The 26494-nt window shown below is 55.1% G+C and overlaps 11 protein-coding genes across 11 annotated transcripts; 7 read left to right on the top strand and 4 right to left on the bottom strand.

The window, feature by feature from the left end:
• Window positions 1–371: 371 nt before the first annotated feature.
• JCM15063_001464 (uncharacterized protein) lies at window positions 372–1975 on the bottom strand (the record flags this gene model as incomplete). The annotated part of the gene is made up of 2 exons (XM_076677727.1): window positions 372–1571; window positions 1634–1975. The coding sequence occupies 2 exons, from the start codon at window positions 1973–1975 to the stop codon at window positions 372–374; spliced, it is 1542 nt and encodes a 513-aa protein (XP_076535051.1).
• Window positions 1976–2313: 338 nt separating this feature from the next.
• JCM15063_001463 (uncharacterized protein) lies at window positions 2314–5404 on the top strand (the record flags this gene model as incomplete). The annotated part of the gene is made up of 14 exons (XM_076677726.1): window positions 2314–2324; window positions 2416–2438; window positions 2504–2686; window positions 2764–2902; window positions 2971–3310; window positions 3383–3450; window positions 3521–3954; window positions 4018–4296; window positions 4359–4479; window positions 4551–4629; window positions 4715–4795; window positions 4876–4930; window positions 5003–5085; window positions 5180–5404. The coding sequence occupies 14 exons, from the start codon at window positions 2314–2316 to the stop codon at window positions 5402–5404; spliced, it is 2121 nt and encodes a 706-aa protein (XP_076535050.1).
• Window positions 5405–5755: 351 nt separating this feature from the next.
• On the bottom strand, window positions 5756–10214 carry JCM15063_001462 (uncharacterized protein; the record flags this gene model as incomplete). Its single annotated transcript, XM_076677725.1, has 15 exons — window positions 5756–6165; window positions 6235–6441; window positions 6516–6596; window positions 6659–6720; window positions 6784–6860; window positions 6925–7033; window positions 7109–7271; window positions 7338–7365; window positions 7427–7879; window positions 7952–8018; window positions 8088–8197; window positions 8278–8415; window positions 8493–9028; window positions 9096–9162; window positions 9234–10214. 15 exons carry the CDS (start codon window positions 10212–10214, stop codon window positions 5756–5758), a joined length of 3489 nt encoding a protein of 1162 aa, XP_076535049.1.
• A 91-nt stretch (window positions 10215–10305) lies between these two features.
• On the top strand, window positions 10306–11139 carry JCM15063_001461 (thioredoxin family protein; the record flags this gene model as incomplete). Its single annotated transcript, XM_076677724.1, has 4 exons — window positions 10306–10383; window positions 10568–10600; window positions 10672–10856; window positions 10944–11139. 4 exons carry the CDS (start codon window positions 10306–10308, stop codon window positions 11137–11139), a joined length of 492 nt encoding a protein of 163 aa, XP_076535048.1.
• A 266-nt stretch (window positions 11140–11405) lies between these two features.
• Window positions 11406–14399, top strand: YME1 (i-AAA protease YME1; the record flags this gene model as incomplete). Its single annotated transcript, XM_076677723.1, has 9 exons — window positions 11406–11471; window positions 11536–12422; window positions 12509–12849; window positions 12924–13130; window positions 13212–13501; window positions 13570–13653; window positions 13724–13879; window positions 13944–14274; window positions 14353–14399. 9 exons carry the CDS (start codon window positions 11406–11408, stop codon window positions 14397–14399), a joined length of 2409 nt encoding a protein of 802 aa, XP_076535047.1.
• A 216-nt stretch (window positions 14400–14615) lies between these two features.
• SRV2 (adenylate cyclase-binding protein) lies at window positions 14616–16736 on the top strand (the record flags this gene model as incomplete). The annotated part of the gene is made up of 8 exons (XM_076677722.1): window positions 14616–14658; window positions 14714–15015; window positions 15105–15332; window positions 15405–15490; window positions 15567–15672; window positions 15749–16144; window positions 16211–16334; window positions 16417–16736. 8 exons carry the CDS (start codon window positions 14616–14618, stop codon window positions 16734–16736), a joined length of 1605 nt encoding a protein of 534 aa, XP_076535046.1.
• Window positions 16737–16914: 178 nt separating this feature from the next.
• Window positions 16915–18348, bottom strand: JCM15063_001458 (uncharacterized protein; the record flags this gene model as incomplete). Its single annotated transcript, XM_076677721.1, has 5 exons — window positions 16915–17020; window positions 17103–17300; window positions 17371–17421; window positions 17505–18019; window positions 18085–18348. The coding sequence occupies 5 exons, from the start codon at window positions 18346–18348 to the stop codon at window positions 16915–16917; spliced, it is 1134 nt and encodes a 377-aa protein (XP_076535045.1).
• A 318-nt stretch (window positions 18349–18666) lies between these two features.
• JCM15063_001457 (secretory carrier-associated membrane protein) lies at window positions 18667–20047 on the top strand (the record flags this gene model as incomplete). Its single annotated transcript, XM_076677720.1, has 8 exons — window positions 18667–18708; window positions 18783–18968; window positions 19030–19076; window positions 19139–19192; window positions 19259–19455; window positions 19525–19572; window positions 19643–19842; window positions 19913–20047. 8 exons carry the CDS (start codon window positions 18667–18669, stop codon window positions 20045–20047), a joined length of 909 nt encoding a protein of 302 aa, XP_076535044.1.
• A 291-nt stretch (window positions 20048–20338) lies between these two features.
• NPR3 (Npr3p) lies at window positions 20339–23183 on the top strand (the record flags this gene model as incomplete). The annotated part of the gene is made up of 6 exons (XM_076677719.1): window positions 20339–20575; window positions 20641–21370; window positions 21455–21899; window positions 21969–22124; window positions 22196–22984; window positions 23057–23183. The coding sequence occupies 6 exons, from the start codon at window positions 20339–20341 to the stop codon at window positions 23181–23183; spliced, it is 2484 nt and encodes an 827-aa protein (XP_076535043.1).
• An 18-nt stretch (window positions 23184–23201) lies between these two features.
• On the bottom strand, window positions 23202–24608 carry HPM1 (protein-histidine N-methyltransferase; the record flags this gene model as incomplete). The annotated part of the gene is made up of 4 exons (XM_076677718.1): window positions 23202–23746; window positions 23821–24304; window positions 24383–24520; window positions 24588–24608. The coding sequence occupies 4 exons, from the start codon at window positions 24606–24608 to the stop codon at window positions 23202–23204; spliced, it is 1188 nt and encodes a 395-aa protein (XP_076535042.1).
• Window positions 24609–24727: 119 nt separating this feature from the next.
• Window positions 24728–26360, top strand: JCM15063_001454 (aldo/keto reductase; the record flags this gene model as incomplete). The annotated part of the gene is made up of 8 exons (XM_076677717.1): window positions 24728–24799; window positions 24915–24955; window positions 25036–25470; window positions 25543–25597; window positions 25672–25696; window positions 25766–25960; window positions 26035–26065; window positions 26144–26360. 8 exons carry the CDS (start codon window positions 24728–24730, stop codon window positions 26358–26360), a joined length of 1071 nt encoding a protein of 356 aa, XP_076535041.1.
• Between the last annotated feature and the right edge of the window lie 134 nt (window positions 26361–26494).

The following is a 26494-nucleotide window of genomic DNA, read 5'->3' as shown; positions in this document are numbered from 1 at the left end:
CCAACTCGTTGGTTTCTTTCTGCCTCATTGCGAGCAGAGCTCATCTTGATACCCCTCGTTTGCTACTCGCATCAACCCCCACTCCTTCTTTCTTTCTTTTTCTTCTCTCCCCTTTTTCCCACAGACACTTTGTACTTTTGTTCTCTCTCCTCCTTCGCAAAGCAAATTCTGCAACAAACCGTGAAAGCAAACTCTGTCTGAATATTTTCAGCTTCTAGAGAGTCAATCCGGCTTCTTGAGCTATCTTCCTCATAGGAGCCGGAGCGATCCTCTTGCCGTCTTTCGTGAGGTGTTGTCCGTACAAGAGTACAAGCAAGAGGGATCTATGAACAGCTACATATACTTCGCGCGGGAAGGACCACGGTCGATTCCTAATACCCAAGGACGGCTCTACGCAACGCTTTTGCCCCTGTTCTCAAATCTCGTTCTGCCTGAGTCGTTTCTCCATAAACATCGTTCCCTTCTCGATCGTTCCTTGCCATCCCTGGTTTGTCTGCTTGTTTGACTGTACTTGTTGTCGGAATATCACCACTCTCTCGCATCATTCGATCCATGAGATCGTACTGTCCAGGATGACCCACCACGACTGATTCACGAGTTTCAGGCTCGTCCTCGCTGATCCCCGGAACAAAGTCGAGCGGTTTCGGAAGTTGAGGGTGATTCACAAAATGTAACGAAGCGAGTCGAGCTTGGAGTTGAGCGAGTGGGAACGGGATCACGAGGTACGGCAAACACAGGAACGCGATCGTTGGATCAGGAAGGTAAAACAGGTGTCGATCGTCGAGGTGGTGTAATCTCAACCCTCCGTCGACAGGGGCGGTCGAAAGTTGCGACGTGGACGTGGACGTGGACGTCGGCGTGGGTGGGGGTCGAGTGACGGGGTGATCATCCCATGGCGCGTCCGACGCTCGTAGGAATGGAAACGTGAAATAGTACCCCGTCGCAAAAATGATCGTGTCGATGTCGTCCCGGGAGGTGCCGTCTTCGAATGTGACCAGGTGGTTAGAGATGCGGCGTATTGCAGGCACGACGGTAATCTCTCGAGCCCATTCGGGAGCATCGGGAGCATCGAACGGGATGCCCAACTTGGACGGACTGCGTGCCGACTGGTATACTTTTTTAAGGGGTCGATCATCGCGAGGTTCGTGCTCGGTGCGTTGCGAGTGAACCAAGCCCGCGAGCTCGCGAGTGATGTCGTAACCGGAAGCCGAGTTGCCGACGACGAGCACTGTCTTGTTCCGGAAAGCTTCGGCCGTGCGGTACCAGCGTGCGTGCAGCAATTCTCGTGACCAGCTCGCGAGTCCTTCCGTCCAAGGGACATACGGCTTCGAGTAGTGCCCGTTCGCGACCATGACACAGTCGAACTGCTCAGTGAACGGACCTGCGGTGCCGTCGATCGGCGAGATTTCTGCGAACCACCTGCGCCGGGGATGCCCTAACGCTGGATCGCTGTCGGCGGGTGTGGTATGTCGGATGCAGGTCACGCGATGGTTGTACTTGATGTTTGGCAGTAGATCCTCGGCGTAGGCTTCGAGGTAGGCTTGAACTTGGGCATGCGACGGGAAGAGGCCCTGCCAGAGTGAGCTTGATTGTGAGCTCGAATTTGCGCATCGGGGCAGTTTCGGGATCGTACAACTTCAGGTGGGAACGGGCAGCCCCGGTACTGCATGAGCGAGGTGGGTACGTTGGTGCGTAGTGACGGGTACATGGGCGAAAGAGCGCTGCGAGTCGGTCGTGCCGGATCAGCGTCGGCGTCGGTTTCATCGGGACCTAAGAATGTGGCCCAGCCCTCATTGTCGAAGCGGACGATACACTGTTGTGGATCGGGGTCGTAGCGCCAGGCTCCGCCGCAACCTGCGCTCGCCTCATACGCGATCGGGTCGAGTCCGGCTGCGAGCGCTTCCCGCACTGCTGCAAGTCCTGCCGAGCCCGCGCCAACCACGAGGCAGCGCGGCTTGATGCGTGCGCTCGGCATCCTGCACGGTTCGCGGTACAGTATACAGGGCCGTTCGGCGCGTCGAAAGTCCGGAGATCAAAGATCGACGATAACGCGGATCCAAAGGCTTGGCTATGACGCTTTTGAATAGAATATCAATTTCCGGTCGATTGTCTCCGTGGCGCTCGAAATCGCCGCTCTACCCTCCTGGCGACTGCGCTATCACTCGCGAATCAAGGCAGGATTATATCTGACTCGAGTCTCATGAGTGCGAGCATGGCTGATCGTCTCGCCTGTGTGCACAGCTCTGCGCCCATCGCCCAGCACTTCTGGACACCTTACCATAGTGCGACTACACCACAGCTGGACCTTGAACTATGGATGAACCGTGAGTGTGCCTGCGTTGACATCCTGCCAATGCCCGGTAGCTGATTTGATGTGGCGCCGCGCTCGTTCGTACCGCTTGATCCCACCTGCAGCGGATTTCACGCGCGTCGCCGAGGTGAGTCCGCTTTCATCGCCTCGAGTTGGCTGATACCTCCACTGACCCTTCGTTGTCACTCTCAGAGGAACGCCTGCAACGACTCGCCGCATCTCAAGGCAAGCTGGGCCATGGCCTCGCAACTACCGTCCCGCTGCACGAGCGGCCCGAGGTGCAGGCAGAGCTCAGGGAAAAGGTACAGGAGCCGGGAGCGGTCGAAGAATCCGTCAGCGGAGCGTATGATCATCAGAGCTACCGACCAGGAGCCCGTAAGCATCGCTGCGCTCTTCGGTTTCCGCCGTGTTCCTTCGAGTTCCCGCTGACAACACAATTCGGGTGTAATCAGATGTACCTCATGCAGAGATCCCTGGGCCGACTCCGACTGACGGCCCGCCTCCGTCGACGATCCCTGCGCACATCCCCCATCCTTCCCCACTTCGAGTCCTCGACACGAAGCGCCGAATGTCACCGTCTCTCCTCATGATGTATGTTGGCAGAGCTTGATCGATCCGGGTCAAGTCAGTAATCCCTGATTGACATCTATTCGTTGCAGGACGGGCACGATGCTCCGCTACGACACGATCATCGACCGGGTCTGGCACGGATTCGCCATGATTGTCACGACCGATCAAGGTTCCGACTACTCGACCCCTCCGAGTCTCGCCTGCGAGTGGGACGCGACGAACGGATCTCTCGCCGCCGAGCTCGAGAACCTCAAAGTCGACGGACAAGTCGCACCGCCAGCAGACCATCCTGATTACGTCAAAAAGTACCACGTCGTCGGCCAGAAGATCCATGTTTACCACTCGATCGCAGGCGGCCAGTCTTTCTGGCGGTTCAAGATCGAGATCCCCCTTGGAGAGCGCGAGGAAGAGATTTTCTACTCGATCAACGTGAGCCAGGATCCTGCTACACTGTCACCGGTTCGAGAAAACTCACAGATTGAGCTTGTGCACGACTGTCAGAATGGACCGGAAAACTCGTTCTGGGTTCCAGCGTTCGATCAAGAGATGCGGGTCATGTACCACTCCTGGTCAGTACTCTCGCGTGGGCTCCAAAGCGTTCAACGGGCCTGCATATCCTGATACTTTCTCATCTGCTAGCAACGGATTCTCTGGAGGTGTCGACACGGCCGCGTTCAATGGACCCGATCCTCTGTGGCGCGACGTCTTGCGCAAGCACGAGGAGAAACCAATTCACTGCATTGTCGGAGGCGGTGACCAAATCTACTGTGACCCGCTCACAAAAGAACCCGAAATCGCACCGTGGATCAACGAACAAGATCAAGATGTCAAAGCGAAAGCTCCACTCACGCCCGAAATGCGCCTCGCCCTCGACCGCTTCTTCTTCAACTGGTACTGCCAATGGTTCAGAAGTGGGGCATTCGGACAAGCCATTGCTCGGATGCCCATGTTCAATCAGCTCGACGACCACGATCTCATCGACGGATTCGGATCTTATCCTGATGCTCTGCAGACTTCGCCAGTATTCTCTGCGATTGGCTCAACAGGTTACAAATACTTCCTCTTGTTCCAGAGTGAGTCGCCCCTTTTTGGCTGTCCCGGTCCCGACGCGTTCCTTACCTGTCTTTTCGCCGCAGTGTTCATCGTCGACGAAGTCGACGGCACGCTCGCCGACGAACGCGGCATCTGTCCAGACAACCCGTCCAAGTCGCTCATCCTCGGCGGCGACGGCGCATACATCCCGTTCCTGAACCACTCCTTCTTGACGACGCTCGGACCGAAGCAGGCCTTGTTGGCAATCGATTGGCGCTCTGAGCGCAAATTCGATCAGCTCGCGAGCACAGTGACATACGAGCGCTTGTTCGCAGCCGTTCGCAACTTGCCTCCGACAGTCGAACATCTTGTCGTTCTCGTTGGTATGCCTGCATTCTGCTCCAACCCGACATTGAAAGTCGGCTGACGTACTTCGATCATCTAGGTGTGCCAATCGCGTACCCACGCATGGTCGCACTCGAGGCTATCCTCGAGAAGAAGCTCAACCCCATGACGCTCCTCGCCAAGATGAAGATCATGCCTGCAGGTGTCAACAAGTTCAATGCGTGCGCGGTCACAGATCTTTTGCGTTCGAGAGGCTTTCCATGTGGCTGACATGTTTGTACGGGCACAATAGGGAGGCCGAGCTCAAAGACGATTTGGCTGATCACCCTTGCGCTGCCGCACATAAGAAAGAACGCAACTGGCTCGTCGAGGTAAGCAGGTACACCAGTCCTCGAGGGTGCTAGAGCGGAACTGACGGCAGCTTCTCGGGTAACGTGGGTTCGACAATACCTCTAGTCTTTCCAAAAGCTCGCCGTCGACAGACATGTTCGAGTCACGTGGATGTCGGGTGACGTTCACGCCAGTGCCCAAAGCAAGGTGAGAAACATAATCCCCGAGAGAACAGTCTGTCTAGACATCTCTGCTGACTAGACATCGCTTGCATCGCGTATTTCCAGTTCTTCTCGTCTCACAAAGTTGAGCCGTCCCTCGATCCCAAGTACATGCTTCAAAGTGAGTACCTTGGGTGAACAAGCTGCTCTGACAGTTGTAAAGCGTTGCTGAAACGCCTTTTACGCGCAACAGTCATTTCATCCGCCATCGTCAACACGCCCCCTCCACCTCCCGTCATTTTCCTCGTCGACAAACTCGGCAAAAAGACACACAAGGTAAGCCTCCTGCTTCCAGTCAGAGTCGACACCAGACGCTGCTGGCAGAAGAAGAAGCACGCTAATGGATTTGTCTCTGTCTCGACACTCTTAGACGTTGCGACACATCGATACAGAAGAAGAGCTGATCCCGCTGTTCGACAAGGACACGGATGGTTCGAAACCAAAATCTCACTGCGTCATGGGTCGACGCAACTACTGCATGGCTGATTACAACCTCACGAACGACGAACTCGTGTTCACGTTGTGCATCGAAAAATCTCAAGGCAGTGGAACGACTGCCTCGTACTCTCTCGCTGCACCTCCTCCGAGATGGTGAAAAGCCCTCGTTGTTTCTGATGCTCGTAAGGGAACTTCTGTGGTTTCCTTTTCGGTTTGGCTACCCCTGTACCTATTCCTATTTTGTTTAATTCTCTAGTATCGAAGCGTATTGTGTCTTCTGATGAACAGGCTGCGGCCTTGTAATTTATCCTGATAACGTGAGCTTGTGCGTAAGTATGTAGTTATGCGAGAAGCATCAGCTGCAAAGTACTCATGTCATCTCGAGCGCATCGGACAATCGAACCGAGAGCTTTTCGGGCAATGATCAACTTGATAGGAAAATTTACAACAGGTTGAGAAACGTTGACTGCTACGAAAATCCGGGAATCTCTTTCTACGGTACATAGTTCTACAAAACTTGCCAACTGTCACCCGTCGTTTGCCTCTCGATCTCTCCTCGATCTCGATCCGTTCGTACCGAGTTGGAAGGCCTTTGAGGGATCGGTGGAGGTTTCTTGCCTTGTCCCAACGAGATGTCTTCGAGAGACATCGAAAGCGATCGAGTGGGTGAGGTCGTTCTGACGGGAGGTGGAGGTTTTCGACGAACGGCTTGAAACGATGGAGGCGGAGCAACCGATGCTGTCGTGGTATCGTTCGGCTCAAAGTCGACCAGTTGATCTATTGGAGGACCGGTCGGAGGCAGTACAGGTTTGCGAGGTACCGCCGGACTGGGCTTGCGAGGCGAAATCTGAGGCGAGAGAGAGGTCACAGACGAGCCGAGAGGCTGTGACGGCAATATGGGTCGTTGAAAGACACCATCTGAACAACAATCGAGTCAGTTACTCAGAGCAGGATCTGCGATACGCCCGAGCGGCACAAACTCCTCACTCTCGTCATTCCACCATGCCTGAGAATCGTCTGATGGTGGTGGCAGGTCCACTTCATCGGATACATTCGCCGCCGCGAGCCGGGTGAGTTTGTCGTCGAGCTTTTCGTCTGGTGCATGTTGCAGGAGGTCATGGAGGAGTTGTTTCCGTAATGCCGATTGCTTGACATGGTCAACGCTGCGAACCATTGCGCGGAAGATTGCATAAACTGAGCGAGACAGACGAGGCGCAATCAGCCGGATGCCTTGGTCCGCGTCGTGGCCATGAAAGTGAGCAGCTTACCAGGTCGATGGTCGGAATTATATAGCTCGGCTCGCGAGTAGCGATTCACGTCCAGATCTTGACCTCTGTAGATGATTCGATCTGAAGTACTCCGCTAGTCAGCGCAATGGTAAACGAGGGTCGGTATGCGCAAGTGAACGTACCGGTATAGGCAGGCACTCGCATCTTCTCCGAGGTATCGTATGTGTCCGTGCCATTGTCGTATCTGGTTGCTACAGGTGATCAGCAGTCATGCTCTTCGTGTCTAAATGACGACTGCCAGACTGACTTGTATGTCGGCCTGAACAGGATCGGGGCTTCGTGATAACCCTTGAACACCCCTCGAGTCCTCATCGCCTGGCTGAGCTGCATATGACGTCTCGTATTAGCTATATGTATTTGAATATGGTAACGGGTAGAAGTGACCCACTTGATCTTCTTTAAAAAGCGCTTCGTAATCGTCGTTCTCGGCCAAAGGCCGCGCCTCTTCGTTCGACATGTTGATCCGATAATTCGTATCAGCAGCCCAAACAATGTTACTTTCAAGACGCGAGAAATCAAGCAGGTCAGCGCGATCCTCTCGAGTGGACTCATGAGAGATCGGCGAGACTCACTCGTGACTGCTGATGATTTTCCCGCGAGCGAAATGCAAACCCTCGTTGATTGTGAAAAAGTCTTGGTTCCGCTCTTCGACATTCGAATGGCCAGCCGCGAGGTGTGCAGTCAAGAAACAGAACGAAGTTGAGCGATAATCGAGGCGGACAGCCACGGCTCCCTCTGCAAACAGGAAAAGGAGTTTAGGCAAACGCTCTGCGCGAGACCTCGAACTGATCTAGGACTCACTGTTACCAGCCATACCCTTCAATCCGGTCTGCGTGTCCAAACATGAATCAGTCTCGAGCTTCAAGCGTAACATGAAGGGCAGGTCTGACCTTTTTCGTAGCGACCTCGACGTTTCTGACATCGCCAACAATGTCCTTCAAGCAGAGGACGATCAGTGCAGTCCCGACGAGTTGTCCCGATCTCAACAGGATGTAATCCGCCTTCTTCTCGCCACCCGGTCGGTTGCGGACTGTCGTCAAGATGTGTTGTTCCCACTTGCGTTTCTTCTCCGGATCTGTCGCCATGATCATCTGCGGCGACAGCGGCACAATCTCTTGGAACGCGAACACAAGGAAAGCGGGATCCGGTCCGTCTTCAATGGGGAACAACCATGGCAGGAGACTCTCGCTGGACGGAGGTTTTCCGTTCAAGTTGTACGTGCCGACCCAGATTGTCGTTGGATGATGCGTTGTGAATTCGCTCGCTCGAGCTCGGAGTCGAGCGCGCAGCGTGTCGTTGAGCGGATCAAAGATTCGCACTTTGCGGGAAGTTGCGAGATTTCCCTAGTGGTAGCAGCGAAATTGACGTTGTAGTCAGTACGCGAGAGCGATTTCCTATCTGCGCGGCAGACTTACCAGTAGTGCATCGATGGCTCGCTGCTTGCTCGTATCGAACAGTTGCTGTTGAAACACACGATTCACGCTGTCGATTTTAGAAAGATCAGCGAGAGCGGGAGGCGATCATGGAGTCTGAGGGGAACTGTGCTCGTGCCTTTTCGAAGCGTCTGAGAGCATGCCCGCAAAACTCTTTTTGCCACTTCTGGTAAAGCTCGAATTGATCGCGCCCGTTCCGACGTAAGCTTTGCTGAGTGCATCTCCGTTCTGTTAGAAGCGTTCAGCACCCGCAATCAGTCTCAAGAGTCGTTCAGAACGCAGGATTGATGCCAAAGATCGAGACTCACATCTGCCCACAGAGTTCGATGAGCTGCCCAAAGAGAAGCGTCGAGTCCGGCGAGCGTCGGATCGGTCGTATTCCGAACGAAAGACGAGAGAGCGAAGGCCGAGAGGGAATCTTGAACTGCATTGGTGCGATCGAGACACTGGAAGGCAAGAGTGATCAAATGTCAGCCGCACTCCCCGCCGGGTAAGGGTTTCTCAAACATCATCAAGAGCATACATCTAATTTGAGACAAGACAAAGTGTAGTCAATAGGCAGTTCGCAAAACATAGCGAGGCGCAAGCGAGAGGCCAAACCTTTGCAATTTGTCCTAAAGATCCCGCTCTGCTTCATGACGACTGTCATCGCTTCCTCGTCCTTCTCCTTGCCGTTCTCGAACCCGACCACGAACGAGCCGAAAAATTCTTCCTTCCCTCCCAGCTCGTCCGTGAGAGCTCGACGGATCCCTTCGATTCCTCCAACCATCCGGCTGACGAGATGGAAATCAAACTCGGTCCAGCCTACTCGCTCGGCGACATTCTCGTCGACTTCTCGCGCCTTCTTGAGGTGCTCCTGGTACGAGCGCGTCAAGGATGCTTCTCCCTCCTTCTCGCGCGAGAGCAAGTTGAGGATCTGGATCTTCTCGAGAGGCGGGTTCGGGTACGTCTCGAGGAGGTCTTCAAAATGCCGCAGGAATGCTGGGAGGGAAGCTTCGAGCGGTCGAGTGATTGTAATTTTCGGGTTGAATGGCTGTGATCCTCCCTCTTCCCAGAAAACTGCACGAAATGCGTAAATCAGTGTCTGATTCCTGGGGAACGAGCAGTTCAGAGGGGCCTGCCTTACGAGGTACAGATCCTCTCGTCTGAACGTACGAGAAGCACAGGTTCTCGGTTCGCAAGATGGTCTCGGTCTGGGGCACGGTGACAGGGATCAGGGAAACACTTTGCTCGGCTCGTAGGATAACGCTCGAGCCTCGCTCACCTCGGCAAAGTTGGCAACTCCGCCTTCGTCATCGACGCCTCGCACGTTGAACCGGGTTCCGGCACGCTTCCATCCGAGGCGGCTCACGAGGCTCAAGATGGCGGGTTTGCCCGCGAGACTGATCTCGTACACGCCGACGAACCCTTGGATCGCGAGAACAAGGAAGCCCTGACGGTCGAAGATCGTGCGCGCAGGTAACGGCAGGGACGATCGGAACGACAGGAGCGGGGACAGGAGGAAGTGGTTGTACAGGAACCGTCGGTCGTGCGTAAACAGCGACGAAACGTAGCCGTCCTCGACGTCGCCAACATCGACATCCGCCGCGGCAGCACCAGGACCCTGTCGCTGGCGTTGTTGCTGCTCGTGGGCGCGCGCGACCCTCGCCTCGAGTCGGGTCGAGATGTCGAACTGCTCGTCGGCGGTGCCCGAGGCAAAGTAGAACGACTGGTTCGAGAGGATCTTGCGGATCTGGTGGCACGGGTGCTCCTGTCCGGCGATGGACGGGTCCGGGCGGGTCGACTCGTCGGTGTAGCTGCTCACGCTCGGATCGAACGCGGAGCCGCCCTGGGTATTGGCGGCGTTGAGGGGCGCATGGAGGTAGTCGTACGCCGGGGACGAGAGACAGTAAAAGTCGAGTGCGAGGATGCGCGAGATGGGTTCAGCGCCGAGGCCGGTGAACGGCAGCGTGCGCGACGAGAGTCCGACCGGAGACGAGGCGGTGATGAGCGACACGAACGTCTCGCCCGCAACATTGAGCACGCCGAGACTGCCATGGACACGTCCGTTGACCATGACGGCATGCTCCCAGCGGACATCGTCACGGGGCAAGAGCTCGACGACGACCGCAGGCTGATCGGTCGTCGCGGTGGGGCCGGCGCCGTTCCCGCTCGGGGGGTTCTTGAACACGAGCGCGTACTCGCCAGAGCTCAGGATCAGCGTCCGCGGCTCCCGGATCAGGTACAGCTGCAGTCCGGTGCCCATCGTCGCGAGGCGGTGGTCGAAAGCGAAACCTGCAACCCGCCGACGTCGATCACTTTCGATTGCTTGTCTGCGTTCATCACCACGGCGAATCATGTCGACCATTACGCACATCAACAGTCTGCCCGAGCTCAACACCCTCTTGAAAGCCAACTCGAACAAGCTTGTCGTCGTGAGTGCTTTCATCCCGCTCATCTCGAGGCTGTGCCACTCGAGCCGCGTCACTGCAACGCCGGAGCTTCCCGCAGGAGTACGAGCATGCTCTGTAACCTGCGCGAGCACATGGGCCATCTCTCATGGGAGACTTTCGCTTCGAGCGGTGCTGATTCCTTTCGTTTGTGGTGCCCGACCTTTAGATTGACTTCCACGCGACATGGTGCGGTCCTTGCGTGAGCATCCTTTCCAGCTTGTATTCCCGATCCATCTGAACCGAGACTGAGCATGCGAATCCTCTCCTTAGCATGCCATCGCACCAACGTTCGAGACGCTGTCCAAGACGTACGCCTCGTCTTCGACCTTTGTCAAGGTTGACGTCGACAAGGCTTCGGACGTCTCGCGCGCGTACCAGGTTCGCGCGATGCCGACCTTTGTCTTTATCCGTAACGAGCGCAAGGTTGGAGAATTGAAAGGCGCCGACCCGCGAGCGTACGCCAACGCCCGAGCTCTTTTTACCCTATGCGACTCGGTCCTTAGCTGACTTGACCTACACACGTGTGATCAATATATTACCAGGCTCGAGGCGGCGATCAAGCAGCATTCTGCTGGAGCAAGCGGCGGAGAGAGTGGCTCGTCCTTCCCGGGTCAAGGCAATACGCTGTCGGGATCTCCCGTGCCAACGGTTGCGCCGCCCCCGGAATCGAACTACCTCAAGTGGATCGTGATTGCCAGCCTCGTATACCTCTGGTACCGTTACTCGACGAAGGCATGATAGGGCAACCATGAGCGGGTTCCCAGAGTCTCTCCCTACTGCACTGTGTTGTCTATTATTACTAAGCGCGTCGGGTTAAACGCGAGAGTATTTGCGAATTTGACTTGGCGAAGGACGAGTAATTATTGATTGACGTTGAATAATCCACGCGCGCGCAAATGCGCCGCCGGAGATCTCCATCAGCCGCTGTCCCTTCTCACCGATCGCCCGCCTTTGACCGCTCCCCTTTTTCCGGCTGCAGTTCCCCGAGGGTGTGATAGCGGGCTATGGTTCCCGCTCCACGTAGCTCCGGCGGTCTCTTGCATGACTTGCTGAGAGACCTCGCTCATGTCGTAAGTGCTGCTGCCGGTCGACCCTGCGCCGCTCATTGCAATCGCTCACCGCTTGTGCGGACAGACCTCTCGCAAGCGCCCGCTTAGACCGTTCTCGTCCTTGATCTCGAACTCGGCTCCACCGCGAACAGCCACCCAGGCGTTCCTGCCTCCGACCCGACGGTCTCCCTTCGCCGCTGCCGCATCGGCAAGCACGTCGCCCCGTGCGATCCGCACGTCACGTCTGCTTCCCCTCCTGCAGTCGACATCGCCGACCGCGCGCGCCTTCCTGAGTACCTCGTCCGGATCAGCTCCCGAACAGATCGACACGCTCGAACACCTGTTCGAATTCCGACACTACCTCACAGAACATGCCACATCACCTACCGAGATTGTCGAGCAGTGGGAGCGCCGGACCAAACTGTGGCAAGTGCCCCCTCCGAGCGAGCAAGAGTTGCTTCCGACAAAACTCTTGCTCGAGGACGAACAGGCGTGGAAGGTCTACCTCAAAGCACTAGCGAGTCAAACTGGCGCTGTGCAGGTCGATGGCGAAAACCTCACAAGAGGGTTGCACAAATTGGCCCAAGCGGACTCGAAGCGCACCGAACTCTTGAACCGATTCGGATGGCAATCTTCGCTGTACCCGGAACCGACTACCTCTTCAAACTCGAATGATCCTTCTACAAACTCGACGACGACCTCGTCAGCGCCTTCGCCCTTGTCGAAATTGTCTCCTTCCGGGTTGATCTCGGCCTTGTTCTCGTCGAGTTCGGCGAGAGGCAAAGGCGGAGAGGCCAAGATCAAATCGACGGGTTCGTTTGGCTCGTGGCTCAACAGTAATGGCAACAGCGGCACGACGAACGCGGGCACCGCTTCCGAGCCAATCCGGGTCGTTGTCGAGGAAGCCAAGAGTCCCCTCGTGTGGAGGATCGTCAAGTTTGTCGCAGTGACGGCTCTCTACTCGTTCCTCCTGTATGTCACTCTCGCTAGGTCTCCTGACGGTCCAGCGTGTTTGAGCTCATTTCTCATTCTTGCTTTCCGTTACACGACATCGACAGACTTTCGTTATTGTCCCTCCTGATTGACTCGTCCGGAATCTTGCGCGCGACCCAACAACAGACTCCGTTCGCTGCTGTGCCTGCGCCGAACCCTTCTGACCCGTCCGGTCGCGGCACGACATTCAAAGACGTGCACGGAGTCGAGGAAGCGAAGCATGAATTGTACGAGATTGTCGAGTTCCTCAAGGATCCGAAAAAGTTTGAGAACCTCGGAGGCAGGTTGCCTCGAGGAGTCTTGTTGACCGGTCCTCCCGGTACCGGCAAAACGTTGCTCGCACGAGCGGTTGCGGGAGAAGCTGGAGTTGCATTCTTTTCGGCAAGTGGTAGTGAATTCGACGAGAGTGAGTACCAATCTCTCAAACAGGATCCACCTTGCCGCCTCACGGAATCGAGCTGACGCTCATAAATATCCCAGTGTACGTCGGAGTCGGCGCGAGACGTATTCGGGAGTTGTTCGCTGCTGCGCGGAAACAATCTCCTGCGATCGTCTTCATCGATGAACTCGACGCGATTGGAGGCAAGCGCAAGGCGAGCGACCAACATTTCCACAAACAGACCCTGAACCAACTCTTGACCGAACTCGATGGGTTCGCGACGGGTGAAGGCATCATCTTGATTGGAGGTGAGTTCTCCTGACAGATGTTGCTCGCCTTCCAAAGGATGCAGTATGCTGATTGCGTTGACTTGATTACTCGTTGTTTAGCAACCAACTTCCCCGAGTCCCTCGACAAGGCTCTCGTTCGACCCGGTCGCTTCGACCGACACGTCGTAGTCCCTCTTCCCGACGTTCGAGGTCGCATGGAGATCCTGCGGCACCACCTGCGCAACATTGGCTACGACAAGCAGAAAGTCGACGTATCGATCATTGCGCGGGGTACGATCGGATTCTCAGGTGCGGATCTGCAGGCATTGGTCAACCAGGCTGCCGTCAAGGCGAGTGCGGATGGAGCGAGAGCTGTGGTTGGCAGTCACTTTGAATGGGCCAAAGAACGCGTGAGTAACCCTAGCCTCTCTTGATCCGAGCAGCGGAACGCTCATAGCTTGTCGGGCGTCCTCCGCAGATCATGATGGGAGCGGCCCGCAAGAGTGCCTACATTACGCCCGAGAACAAATTGGCCACTGCTCGTCACGAGGCCGGTCATGCTGTACCTCTTTTCCATTCTTTCCCTGTCTCTGGCCCGACTTTTGCTGATCGCGACTTTGAACCATCTCTAGCTTGTCGCGCTGTACACTCCTGGTGCTTACCCCCTTCAGTCGATCACGGTCGTTCCCCGAGGCAACGCGCTCGGATACACACTCATGCTGCCCGAGATGGACAAGAACTCGCACTCGTTTGCCGAGTACAGGGCGAAACTTGATGTCGCCATGGGCGTACGTCGTTTTCTTGTTTTGCAAATCGCGCGTGCCGGTACTGACGATGTGCAACTACTGACAGGGCCGAGCCGCTGAAGAGATGATGTACGGCAAGGACAACGTGACGGACGGCGCGTCTTCCGATATCCAGAACGCGACCAACATCGCATCAGCGCTCGTGCGTCGGTTTGGGTTCTCGACCAAGGTCGGACCTGTATCGTACGCCGATGCAGCCGACTCGCCCGCACCCTCGCAAGAGACGCTGCGCGAGATTGACAACGAAGTGCGAGGTTTGATCGAGGCGGCTGAGGCCCGAGCGAAAGAGTTGCTCGAAATCAAGAAAAACGAGCTCGAGAGGCTCGCAACCGCGCTCGTCGAGTACGAGACGCTCGACCTGAGCGAGGTGCAACGAGGTGAGCGCAATTTCCGATATCTTCGTCTCTCACTCAGGTTCGCTTTAGCTTACTGTTTGATCGTCATGTGCAAAACAGTCATCAAGGGTGAATCGTTGCCCGAGAGGATCAAAGCAACCGAATAAACCGCTAGACCCGACCCCAAAAAACCTGTATCATAACCTTGTTTTAAACGTCTCTTGTGGTTTGGCTTGTTCCGTGTTGCATTGCACTGTCATGGTTTCCGCTCTCTGTGCTCGAGAGACAGGAAAGAGTAGAAAATCACGAGAGCGATCGGATATATCGGAGCGCGGTCATCGACGGCGCCCGCTCGGCTTGAGCCTTACTCTCTTCATTCAACCATGGTCACGCAACCGAGTGGTGTCGCTGGAATCCCGGCCCAAGGTGAGCTCGCCTCGACTGCTCACACTTGGAGTTCGCTGAACGAGCGGTCAAGCAGGGGTCGGATCGCTGCAATCGCTGTTACGTCGCCTCGAAGCGGCCACGTCTCGCCTCGAGGACATTGCCATGACTCAGGCGTCGGCAGGCGGCATGCAACACTTGTCTGGAGCATCGGCAGTCGCGGCTGCACCCGCTGCGGCCGCTCCCGCGCAGGCTGCCGCCGTTGCTGCTCCACCTCAAGTCCCGAAAGAACAACCCAAGCTGGCCCCGCAGGTCGAAGCGTTCGATGCCTTGATCGACGGTCCCCTCACGGCCTACATCTCCCTGAGCAAAGAACTCGGCGGACTCATTGCCGACCAGGTCCGTCTTTCCTGTCATGCGTCGACTCTGCTTGTCCGTCTCGCGCACGCGCTCATGCTCTGCTCTACTGGTGATTCGCTTTTACCTAGGCACAACATGTCGCGAATGGCTTCATCGCGCAGAAAGACTTTATCCAACTCGCTTCGGCGTGCACAAAGCTCCCCACGTCCTCCCCTCAGTACTCGACCATCATTGGTCCGACGCAATCGGCCCTCATGGCCGTGATCGAGACCAAGGAGAAGAACCGAGGTAGCAAAGAGATGAACCAGTTGACCGTTGTCAGCGAAGGTATTCCGGCCCTCGGATGGGTTACTCTGGTCGGTCGCCCTCGTTTCTGCCCCGTTTACGCCTGTGACGACCGAACCCTGACGCATCGAAGTGCTTCACAGGACAATCTTCCAGGTCCTTACGTCAACGAATTCAAGGACAGCGCCATGTTCTGGGTCAACCGCGTCATCAAGGAGCACAAGGAATCGTTAGCGCCAGACTCTCAAGAATATCTTTATCTGAGCGGTAGCTGACACGTCCCTTACACTTCTGTCGCATCTCAGGAACCCGAAGCAAGTCGAGTGGGCACGAAGCTTTGTTGCCTTGCTCGAAGAGCTCCGCAAGTACATCATGGCTCACCACACCACTGGCTTGACCTGGAATCCCAAGGTCAGCTGCAAGATATCCTCTGGCTTGCGCATGCCTCAAGAATTACTTTACTGATGATCGTTCGGGCGCGTTTTAGGGCGGAGATGCCACCACGTACAAACCCGCCGAGGTCTCTTCTGGTGGTGGACCGCCTCCGCCTCCTCCGCCTCCTCCCCCTCCCGGTCCACCTGCGCCCCCTCCTCCTCCACCACCAGCAGCTGCTGCATCACCTTCGGCACCGGCACCCGCACCGGCGGCAGGCGACATGTCAAACGTCTTTGCTTCACTCAACCAAGGCGAGGGCATCACGAAATCGTTGCGCAAGGTGGATCAGTCCGAAATGACTCACAAGAACCCTTCTCTCCGTGCTGGAGGTGCGGTCCCCACCGAGAGCGCCCCTGGCAACGCCAAAGGACCTCAAAAACCGCCGAAACCGACCCAGATGCAGAAGAGACCGCCCAAGACGGAGCTTGACGGCAACAAGTGGAACATTGTAAGTCATTGCAGCGATCCTGACCCTTTGCTCAATAATGAATCGTCCTTTTGATCCGTGTCTCAGGAAAACCACGAGAACAATTCTGCCATCATCCTGGACCAAACCGAGATCAATCACATTGTCAACGTGTTCAACGTCAAATCGTCCATCATCCAAATCAAAGGCAAAGTCAACGCCGTCAACCTCGGTGCGCTAGATCGTTTTTTCCCCTCTTCCCCTCGATCTTTGCTGACATGACACGCGCGCTCTCTCTCTTCTTGAAACATAAGTCAACTGCCCGAAAACTTCCGTCTTGATCGATTCGGCCGTCTCGGCCTTGTCAGTTTCAAACTCGCCTTCGTTCACGATCCAAATCCTCGGCAAAGTCCCGACCGTCTTGATCGATGGATGTGATGGAGGACAAGTGTACCTCTCGAAAACTTCGCTCGAGACCGAGATTGTCAGTGCGAAAAGTTCGGCATTGAACATTAGTCTCCCGGTTGAAGGAGACGAGGAGGGAGTGTTTGAGGAGAAAGCAGTTCCTGAACAGTTCAAGACGGTCGTCGTCAATGGTAAACTGGTCACGAGTGTCGTGGAACACTCGGGCTGAAAGGAAGATAGAAAGAAACCCTTAGAACAGGTCTTTCTGTTGGTTGAGTTCTCTCCAAATCTAAATCTTATGAAGTTTTATCAATCTATATCATTACAAACTGATTTAGGTGGAGGGTATCGAGAGTTGGCATGACAAGGATTTACGAAAGAGAGGATCTAGGAAACAGTTTATCGATTTACGGAGCGTCTTCTCTCATGCAATTGCCGGGACCTGGCAAAAGGTATTTGAGTTGTTTCGAATGTTTGACAATGTAGCTCGGGACGTTCAATGCCGATCTACTCCTGTTTGACGATGCAAAGGCAGTATTTCAGTTCTTGCGAGGTTGAATGTTTCTTGAAAAAGGGCAGAGGCAAAGAGACGAACGGAAGCAGTTTCAGTTTCATGATGAAATCTCGATACGTGTACGCTTCGGGCAACATGGCAAACATGTCCAACCCGTTACAAATCGTTTCTTGGATCCGAGACGGTTTCAAGAGTGCGGCAGGTCGAGAGCCTAATCGATCGACATGAGAATACCCTTTTGCTTTCGTGACAAACTCGGCGAGCGTTCGGAAACACCATCTAGTTCCATCAGGAGAGGATGAGTTGCCGAGCACATGGAGGGCTTCAAGGAAGGAAAATAGAACCTCACGAGCAATGCCAACCGCTATCGACCAAGATTCGGTCTGTCACCTTGCCATGCCTGACGTACGATCAAGACGCCCGACAAGATTCGAGTCAGTCATCATTGACCTACCAGAAATGGCGTGACAAAGAATACTTTACCGGTAGTACTCTTCGAACCCTTGACCACGCTCGGTCCAGATCCAGGCCTGAGGTCTCCAGCTCTCAGCCTCTCCCCCTTCCTCCCATTCGAACGAGTACAAGTAACTACGCATGCCGAGATGCATCGGACTGTCAAATTCGCACCGTCTTAGCAATTCGACCGTACGTCGACTCGGAATCTCGTCGAGGTCTGAAAAGACCATGACGGGTGCCAGGTGTCCCGATTCGACAGACGGGAAATTGCGTTTCAAAATGTCGGTCATTTGCATGCGCATTTGTCCTTCTTGATGAAACGGATCTTCTCCTGGAGCGAGCGGATGTCCTTGAAACGTCGAATACACGATCTTGTCGAGGAACGGTCGAAAGGCGGTCGTGCGAAAGGCATCGGGCAAGATCAAAGGTTTCGGATTGCCAGTGAACGTCGTGTCTGAATCGAGAATGAAGAACTTGTCGACAACTGGATCAAGTTCGTTTAACCGCACGAGGAGTAGGTCGATCTCGGTTGAAAAGATGACCTGATCAGAACAGAGTCAGGTTCAGGGCAACCAGTAAAAGTGGAGAGCACAGTAGGAGAACTGACTGCATCCCAAACTTGGCGCGGTTGAGAATCGTTGCGTGGTGCCCATCCGTGTAGCCGACACAGTTGTTCCGTCTCGAGCTGGTCGCTGTAGTAGTGTGGGATGAGAATGTTGGGAGCTTCAGGTTTGTCCCACAACGGTCGCAGCGAGTACGCAACTGCGCCTCGAGGGAGCGAACGCGAGACGAGCCAGATGAATCCGACGACGAGCGTGCCGACCGCGATGACCACGTATCCCGGTCGAGACTTGATGATGGGAGGGATCATCGTGGTGGTGAGGGCATGTGGTCCAGATCGAGACAATCGTAGCTCGGGCGAGCGATGCAGAGGTCGAAGGAAAGGCCGGGAAAGGCCCCTGCCGAAGAGCGAGATCAATTCGCAACTTCAGCTGACAAGTGGTCAAGTCGCCGAATAGTGATATTACAGTAGTGTGAAGTGGAGTACAGTGTCAGCAGAATACAAGCGCGGCAAAGTGTGACACCTGTCGACGCAGCAGATGCAGACACCGTCGACGTCGGCAGTGCTTCAACTCTCCGCGTTTCGATTCGCCCATCGTTTCAACCGTACCCGTAAACAAGAGGCGTCATGGCGAGCAACCCTTTTGCAGATCCGCAACAGCTCGACTCGGTACGTGAGGATCGGACTTCCGAGTTGGTCAAGCGGTGCCGTCTCATCACTCTCCTCCTCTCCGCACGCAACAGAACCCGTTCGAGGACCCTTCCGTGCAGCAAGGCCTTCACTCGTCCGCACACGAGGACCCGTACGGCACGAAATACAACGGTGGAGACTCGACCTATTCGCTCCCGCAATCTGCAGCTGCGCCCGCACCTGACGTGAGCGTCCAGCAACGACTCGACGACCTCGCTGAACGGGAACGAAACCTCGCGGTGAGTCCTCGCGCCGATCCTCTTGACCCTCTGCACCTGCTCACTTGGTGTTGACCGACAGGAACGCGAGAGGAACCTCACCGCCAAGCAAGAACACATTCGCAAGCAGTAGGGTTCGAATCCCACATCTGTACGAGAAGGCTCAAGCTGATCTCGAACCCTGTTCCCAGTGGACGCAACAACTTTCCCCCAGGACCGTTTCCCCTCGTCTACCACGACATCAAGTGAGTTGGCACCCAAGCCTTGCCTCCTTGCTTGCTCTAACCCGCGATTCGTGACTCAATCGACAGTGAGGAGATCCCCGAACACCACCGCGCGACCGTCTTGACCCTCTTCCGCATCTGGATGTTCCTCATCTTGACCCTCATCGTCAACCTCGTCGCGGCGATCCTCCTCCTCATCTCGGGCGCCTCGAATGGAGGTGCCGATCTCGGAGCCGCAATCATGTATGTCCCCGTGATCGGAGTCCTCAGTTTCTTGCTGTGGTGTAAGTTGCCTCGCCTCTCGCATCATGTCGAATCTAGCTCACTCACAGTGACCTCGCGAGGGTTTCCAGACCGACCAGTGTACAACGCGTATGCGAAAGAATACTCGTTCTTCTACTGTAAGCCGCGAAATCGACTCTTTTCACCTCGACAGAAATTTCGCTGACGGGTTTGAACCATGGTGAACAGACATGTACTTTTTGTTTGCCGGGTTCCACCTCGCGTTTTGTACCTACATGTTTATCGGGATCCCTTCGTCCGGTTCGGGAGGGTTGATCAACCTGATCAGTCGGTTCGCTTCGGGTTCGATCGTGTCGGGAGTGTTTTGTGTCCTCGCGACAGTCGGATGGGCACTCGAAGGATTGGCGAGTCTGTGGATGTACAAGAATGTGCGTCAATTCTCTGTTTATGAGTTTTCTTTTTCGGCCGAGTTGACTGACAATGGAGTTGTTCAATCAGGTCTGGGCTCACTCGCACGGGGAACAAGGTCACTCGCTCGCACAAGCGAAATCCGAGATTCAAATGTACGGGTTCAAGCAGTACGTGTTTGGTGGACGGTCAAAAGACCTGCCGGCAAACTCGTCGCAGGCTTGAATGAGACACACTTTTATTGCCTTTTGGGCGTTTCTCAAGTACTCAGAACTTTTAGTACAGTTTTTGGAAATTTAGTCATATTGAATCCTGAAGCTTGACCGCTAGTGTTGTCAAAAGTGAAAGAGAGGAAGAATATACCAAGTCGAGCGATCTGCAGAATTGATTGTATATGAAGTCGAGCCGAATATGATCATTGATAGGGAAAGTGGAGCGCTCAAACTTGATCTCTGTTTGTATCCTACGCATCCGCATCGCATCAAGCCCAGGCGAGAGCATAGTCAAAGGGCTCAAATGTCGTCCTTGTTGGCGATCTTGCTCGTCGCCAAGTCGAGCCTGGGAGCTCACCTCGTGTACGGATACCCTTCAACTCCACATCCGGTGCCGCGCACGACGAAACCTATCTATCACTCGACGAAACGACAACAAGCTCGGTACCAACAACAGCAGCAAGATGAAGCAGATCTGGGATCGAGTTCGTCCGAGGATTCGTCAGATGGAGAAGACGAAGATGGTCCTGATCGGGAGCATGTTGGTTTCCTATGCCATTTGTCCTTTTTTCTCCTTTTTTGGGTTGACTGACTTTTTCTCTACAGTATTTGGGATTGCCAGACGATGTCCTGTCGAGTTTGTTGAGTCCGAGTCGCGAATTGTGCGATCAACCTTTCGAACTCGTCGTCGATCAGTACGCGTTCGTGGGTCATCCAGTTTGGCTTGGAGACGACGACGCTCCACGAGAAAAGCCACCAATGTCTCCGAAAGCGGGAGGCAGTCAACACGAGGATGATGGCACAGAAGAAGAAGATCACGACAGCGGAGACAACAGTGACGGGGTAGCACGACGAGGCAGGAGTAGGCAACCACGGTACAGTGTCGACCTCGACCAACTCGTGCTCGAAGATGAACTGGCCGTACCCGAGGGTTCGACTTCGAGGGATCACACGATCGGACCACCTCCGAATCGCACCGCATCAGTTCGACCTCGTCCCCTTCTCGTCGAACAGTTGTCGCCTTCACCTCCCGCGAGTCCAGTACCCCTCGCACGTAGTCACTCTTCTGCTTCGACCCTGTTGCCTCTCTCTTCGATCGCTTCGTCACAACATTCTCACAACTCGCTACACGGGTCCGGCAGGCTCATCTCGTTCAATTTTCTCTGCGTGATCGACACCCCGCCCGACAGTCACTTGAGCAGTCACCTCGAAGGGTACTACAAGGACGTGATTGTTCCCCTGACAGCCAACATCAAAGCAGTCGAGAAGAAAGATCTCTGGCTTGGGAAAGAAGTCGCGAAACTGAGGAGAGCTCGTGAAAGTGCTCTCGAAAAAGGTGTGCACCTTTCTCCTTTTGCTCAGCAGTACCATCGAGGTGATTTCTGCTTCTGATGCCTATCTCGCTCATTGACTCCTGCAGAGTTGCCTCATGCCGATTTCCTCGATACCCTTCCAGCTCGGTCTCCTCTCGCAGCCGCGATCAGTCACCTGTACCTGACACTCAAACGCAACGAACTCGCCGAAGTGAATATCGGGGGCTTGCCAGTTCAAGTCTTGCTTCGAGGTGAACTCCCGATCGAAGATGACGCCGACTTGCAAGATCGAGATCGGGACGAGTACCTCTTGCATGGACCTGACGGACATGGTTCACGGTCGAGAAGTCCATCTCCTGGAGATGAAACTCGGTACGCGGTGGGAAAGCCTATGCCGGCTCCACTGTTTTCGAGAATGCGCAAACGACCCCGAGCAAAGTTTTACCCTTGGCAGTCTCTCCTGCTGCTAGAGGAACCGAAACACTTGCAATCCGATCTCTTGGAAGGATCGGTACTCGAACGTTTCCTCGACATCTGTCGACCGACGCTCTCGTATGTTCGATTTCCAAACAACAAGTCGCTTACCCTCCTGAAAAAATAACTCCATTTGCCTTGGGCCAGGTTTGCCGAGTACGGTCATTTGCTCGACATTGAGACTGATGATGGACTGCTCGAAGATTTGGTCGATCACTTGGTTCATTGGCGTAAGGCCAAAGTGATCGACCTCGTCTCTGTCAGAGGCTCGTACGTTCTCAATCCAGCGTTTGACCGCCGCACGTACGTACACCACAATCTCTTTCTATGTGACTGTCAAACTTCGCATTTTGCTGATGCGTTTCCTTAATCAGACTCGGAAAGCTGTCAATCTCGTTCGCAGGGACGTTCCCGACTTTACCACCTCTTCCTGCACTCCTGTCGCAACTGTCTCACGGCGAACCGTTCTCCAACATCATACCGACGATCTCGTTGCGCAGTATCTACATCCGAGCACTCGTGTGGCTGTTGCGACACTCGATCGTCGAGAAGGAACGAACATACGTTCGAGTGGTCGCTTCGGAATCGATCAAACGGGACAGTTGGCATCGATGGTCTGGCAAAACGAGTAGGAGGAAGAGTAGCGATGCTGGATTCAGTCTTCGAGACGAAGCGACGAGTAGTAGCACGAGTTGCTTGAGCACGAGCGCGAGTGCCGCTAGTGATCACAGTTTCACCACCGGGTACCATCGTGCGGGTGGAGTCAGTGACGCGTTTCACCCTCGGTCGAGACAAACGAGCGTTCGACCTGAAGTTGAAGACACGCGGGGGATGGAGATCAAGTTGAACGGGTTCGTCGGTAGTCCGACTCGAGGTGGTGGAGGACCGGGAGAATCGATGCTCTCTCAAAGCGCATCGAGCGTACTCAGTGCGAGGGCGCTCCGAATGGCTGGTAGGAGAGGACCCAACAGTACTGGGAGTGGCAGCGGTCGAATTCGACCTTCGACAGTTTCGGACCATTCCGAGGATCAACGGGATGAGAGGGACAACGGTGAACCGAGCATCATCGTTGAACCGGGAAGACCCTCGATGTACGAGAGTAGGTGGTTGAGCGAGATTTGCAAAGGCAAAGATCCAGCGACGATCGAACGCTTCGAGAGATGGTTCGTAGTCGCTTTCAACACCGCCTTTTCCCTCCTTGCGTTGTTTTCGCTGACTCTATTCTTGCTCGTCAGCGTACGCATGTTCAACGGTCGTCATCACCTCGATGAGATTCGGTATCGAGCTCAACTTTCGCGCAAACATCTCTCGATCGTCCTCTCGAGTTTCGAGGAGCACCTCATCCTGTTCACACACTGTTGAATCAAAAGACGATGCCATTCACTGCTTCCACACGACCTTCATGACGGTCCTGCCGACGCCTTCACTCTTGCCCTTGCCCGTACCTTCGCCCCACACGCTCTCGACTTGACCGCCTCGTTCTTCAACCCTGCGTCGGAACTCCAATTCTCCACCTCCGACTCCAAAGTAGATCCGCTTGCAAGCGACGAGACACAGGTGGTCGCTCTTGCCGCGACTCGCGGTTTCGAGGAGGTCGAGCAAGGGCGACAACGAAGGGACCGAGTAGACCGTTTCACTCGTCAGGACGATATCGAACCCTTCGGTCCACGACGAACCCATACCGGACCAATCGCCTTGAGAGAATTCGAGACTGATCTGTTCCCGCTCGAGGAACGATTCGAACGATTCGAGGAATTCAGGAGTCACGTCGAATTCGCCGGGACCTTTGAATTGCGGCATGTCGGAATCCGCTCGTGCAGCGTCGTCGTCTGCTTCTCGAGTTGGTTCGGTGACGGCAGCGCGAGTGACGATTAAGTGGTGGGCGTAGGTCAGGAGCAGATTGGGGAGCGTGATCAGGCTGAGAACTGCAAAACCCCACCGAAAGAGACCGTCTCAGCGAAGAGTTCCAGGAATGAATCAGCTCTTGTTCATCTCGCACCTTGCTTGTTGTAATCCTGGAGATGGATCCGAGTCTTGTGCTTTGGTGGTTGTCCTTCTCGAGTGGGACTCTGCCGGATCTCGTTCAAGAGTCGGGCAAAGAGGGCACAGGTTGGTACGGCAGTTCCGCATCCTACCTCGAGGACCGCCTTGCCCCGCACTCGCGCAACATCGAGATCGGTATCGATCGAGTACCCGCGTTGGTCGAGACAATCGACGAGGTCGAGACTGCATTCCCAGGTCTTCAATCCACCTTCGTACACTCCTTTCACGAGGTCGGAAGTCTCGTCGATGAAACTGTCTTCGCGCTGTTTCCCTTTGTCCTGCTTGACCGAGGTCGGCTCGTCGGGGTTTTCGTCCTGGTTTAGGATTTGGAAGCGAGCGTCGAACAGGTCTCGACGAAGCAGAGTGACGGGTCGGGTCGGTTGCGACGACACGGGCACTTCGACGGGAGTGTACGACAACAATGGCGGCAGAGTCGCTAACTGCAGCCGTGAGCCGAGGGAAAGGGTATGAGACAGGTTGATCAATGTTCTCGCAAATGCAATCAGGTTGGGACTGACCAGGTCTGCGAGTGGCACGGGTGCATGTGGGACTGCACTGGTCGAAGCAGCACTGGGCTCATCCGGTTCGAGCTTGAGGCTGTTCAGAGATGCGGTCGGAATATCGAGCTGGTCATCCAACTCGGACGCGTCGATGTCCTGAAACAGACGCTTTCGACGATCAGTTCATGGGTCGAGGTGCTCGAATGAAGACGGCGAGACTTGCGAATGCGAACGAGAATGACATTGTTTTGGAATGAATAGCAAAAAACCAGCTCCGGCAGCCGGAGTTCAGTTGCGGCTGGCGTTGCCTCCACTTTGGGAGCCGAACCCCCTCTTGCTCTCCTCCACATCATCCACTGCACCATGTCGCAAGGAGAGCTCGCCGCGAAAGCCAAATACGTCCGACTGGGCAACTCGGGCCTCAAGGTCTCGGTCGTGAGTAACCCCTGCTCTCTATCGTTTCCGTCTCGATTTGTGCCCCACGGCTTGTCCACCCCCGGTTCGGTCTCGTCGTGATGTCTGCATCGCTGACGACCTCGATTCGGAACAGCCCATCCTCGGATGCATGAGTTACGGAGACAAGCGCTGGGCGTGCGTCGATCTGCTCTGCGCATGCGTCATAGCAGCTCTCGCAACCAGGCTGACCCTCGCCTTGATCGCGATTCGCACAGTAACTGGGTCATCGAAGGCGACGAAGCCCTCGAACACATGAAGGAAGCGTACGACCTCGGGATCAACACGTTCGACACGGCCAACACGTACTCGAACGGCCAGTCCGAGATCCTCGTCGGCCAGTTCCTGCGCAAGTACAACATCCCGCGCTCCAAGGTCGTCATCTTGACCAAAGTATTCATGACCGTACCCGAAGACCCCAACTTGCACCCGTCCAAGCTCTCGAACCCGGACGAGCAAGGGTTCGTCAACGAGCACGGCCTTTCTCGCAAGCACATCTTTGATTCGATCAAGGCCTCGCTCGAGCGCCTTGGGACCGACTATGTCGACAGTCTCCAATGCCACCGCTTCGACCACGAGACTCCGATCTCAGAGACCATGGACGCCCTGCACGATGTTGTCAAAGCGGGCTACAGTCGCTACATCGGCATGAGGTAGGCGCCCGTTCCGCTGCTTCGCTTCTGCGCGGCTCGTGCTGATGCGATGGACCTTTGTTCCTCCCGTAGTTCGTGTTACGCATATCAGTTCAACGCGATGCAGGAATACGCTCGCTCGCGCAAGGTGCTCTCCCGCTTTTAGCTGATTCTCTCTCCCCCTTGTTTCGTAACTGACCAGTCCGTATCATCACCATCCAGCAAACCGAGTTCATCTCGATGCAAGGTAATACTCTCATTATGCATTAGGGTCGACCCCTTGCCATGGTTGACGCTGGTTCTGGACCCTGAACAGACTTCTATTGCCCGGTGTACCGCGAGGAGGAACGAGAGATGATCAAGAGTTGCCAACTCGGAGGCGTCGGAGTCATCCCGTGGTCCCCTCTTGGTCGAGGCTATGTGACGCGCCCGCATCGCGAACAGCACAACACGGAACGAGCCAAGTCGGATCCGAACTTTGCCAAGTTTGTCGGACTCGGAGACGAGACTGGTTCGTAACTCCTCTACTTCCTCTTTTATCCGGCGCCTGTTGATTGTTTATGTCGAGTGGTATAAACAAAACAGAAGAAGCACCTTTGAAAGCGATCAATGAAGCGTATGTCGCTCGAGCCTGCTGTCCACGCTCGCTCGCACGCTCGAGATGCTGACCCTCGACTGTGGATTCGATCGACAGGATCGAACAAGTCGCGAAATCGCGCAATGTCTCGATGGCCCAAGTCTCGATGGCTTGGGTCCTCGCGCAACCGGGAATCACTTCTCCGATCGTCGGGTCAACCCGCAAGGAAGCGATCAAGGAACTCGTTGAAGCGTCTCACCTCGAATTGACCCAGGACGAGATCGAATCGATTAAGAAGCCGTACCGTCCGAGAAACATCTTGGGTCACGCTTAATAGTGAATAGTTCTTCAGTCGGGATCGAGGCAAAGAACCTCTTTCTGATTCTGTTCCTTTGAATTCAGTGCCAAGTAGTTTCTGTTCGGCTTGCCTTTACGCTGAGAAAGAAGAATCAAGTACGCGCAAAGCTG

Source organism: Sporobolomyces koalae, assembly GCF_050403365.1.
Source record: "Sporobolomyces koalae JCM15063 DNA, S_koalae_JCM15063T_v1_ctg10, whole genome shotgun sequence".
Lineage (NCBI taxonomy): Eukaryota > Fungi > Basidiomycota > Microbotryomycetes > Sporidiobolales > Sporidiobolaceae > Sporobolomyces > Sporobolomyces koalae.
This window is presented reverse-complemented; position numbering and strand designations above follow the sequence as displayed.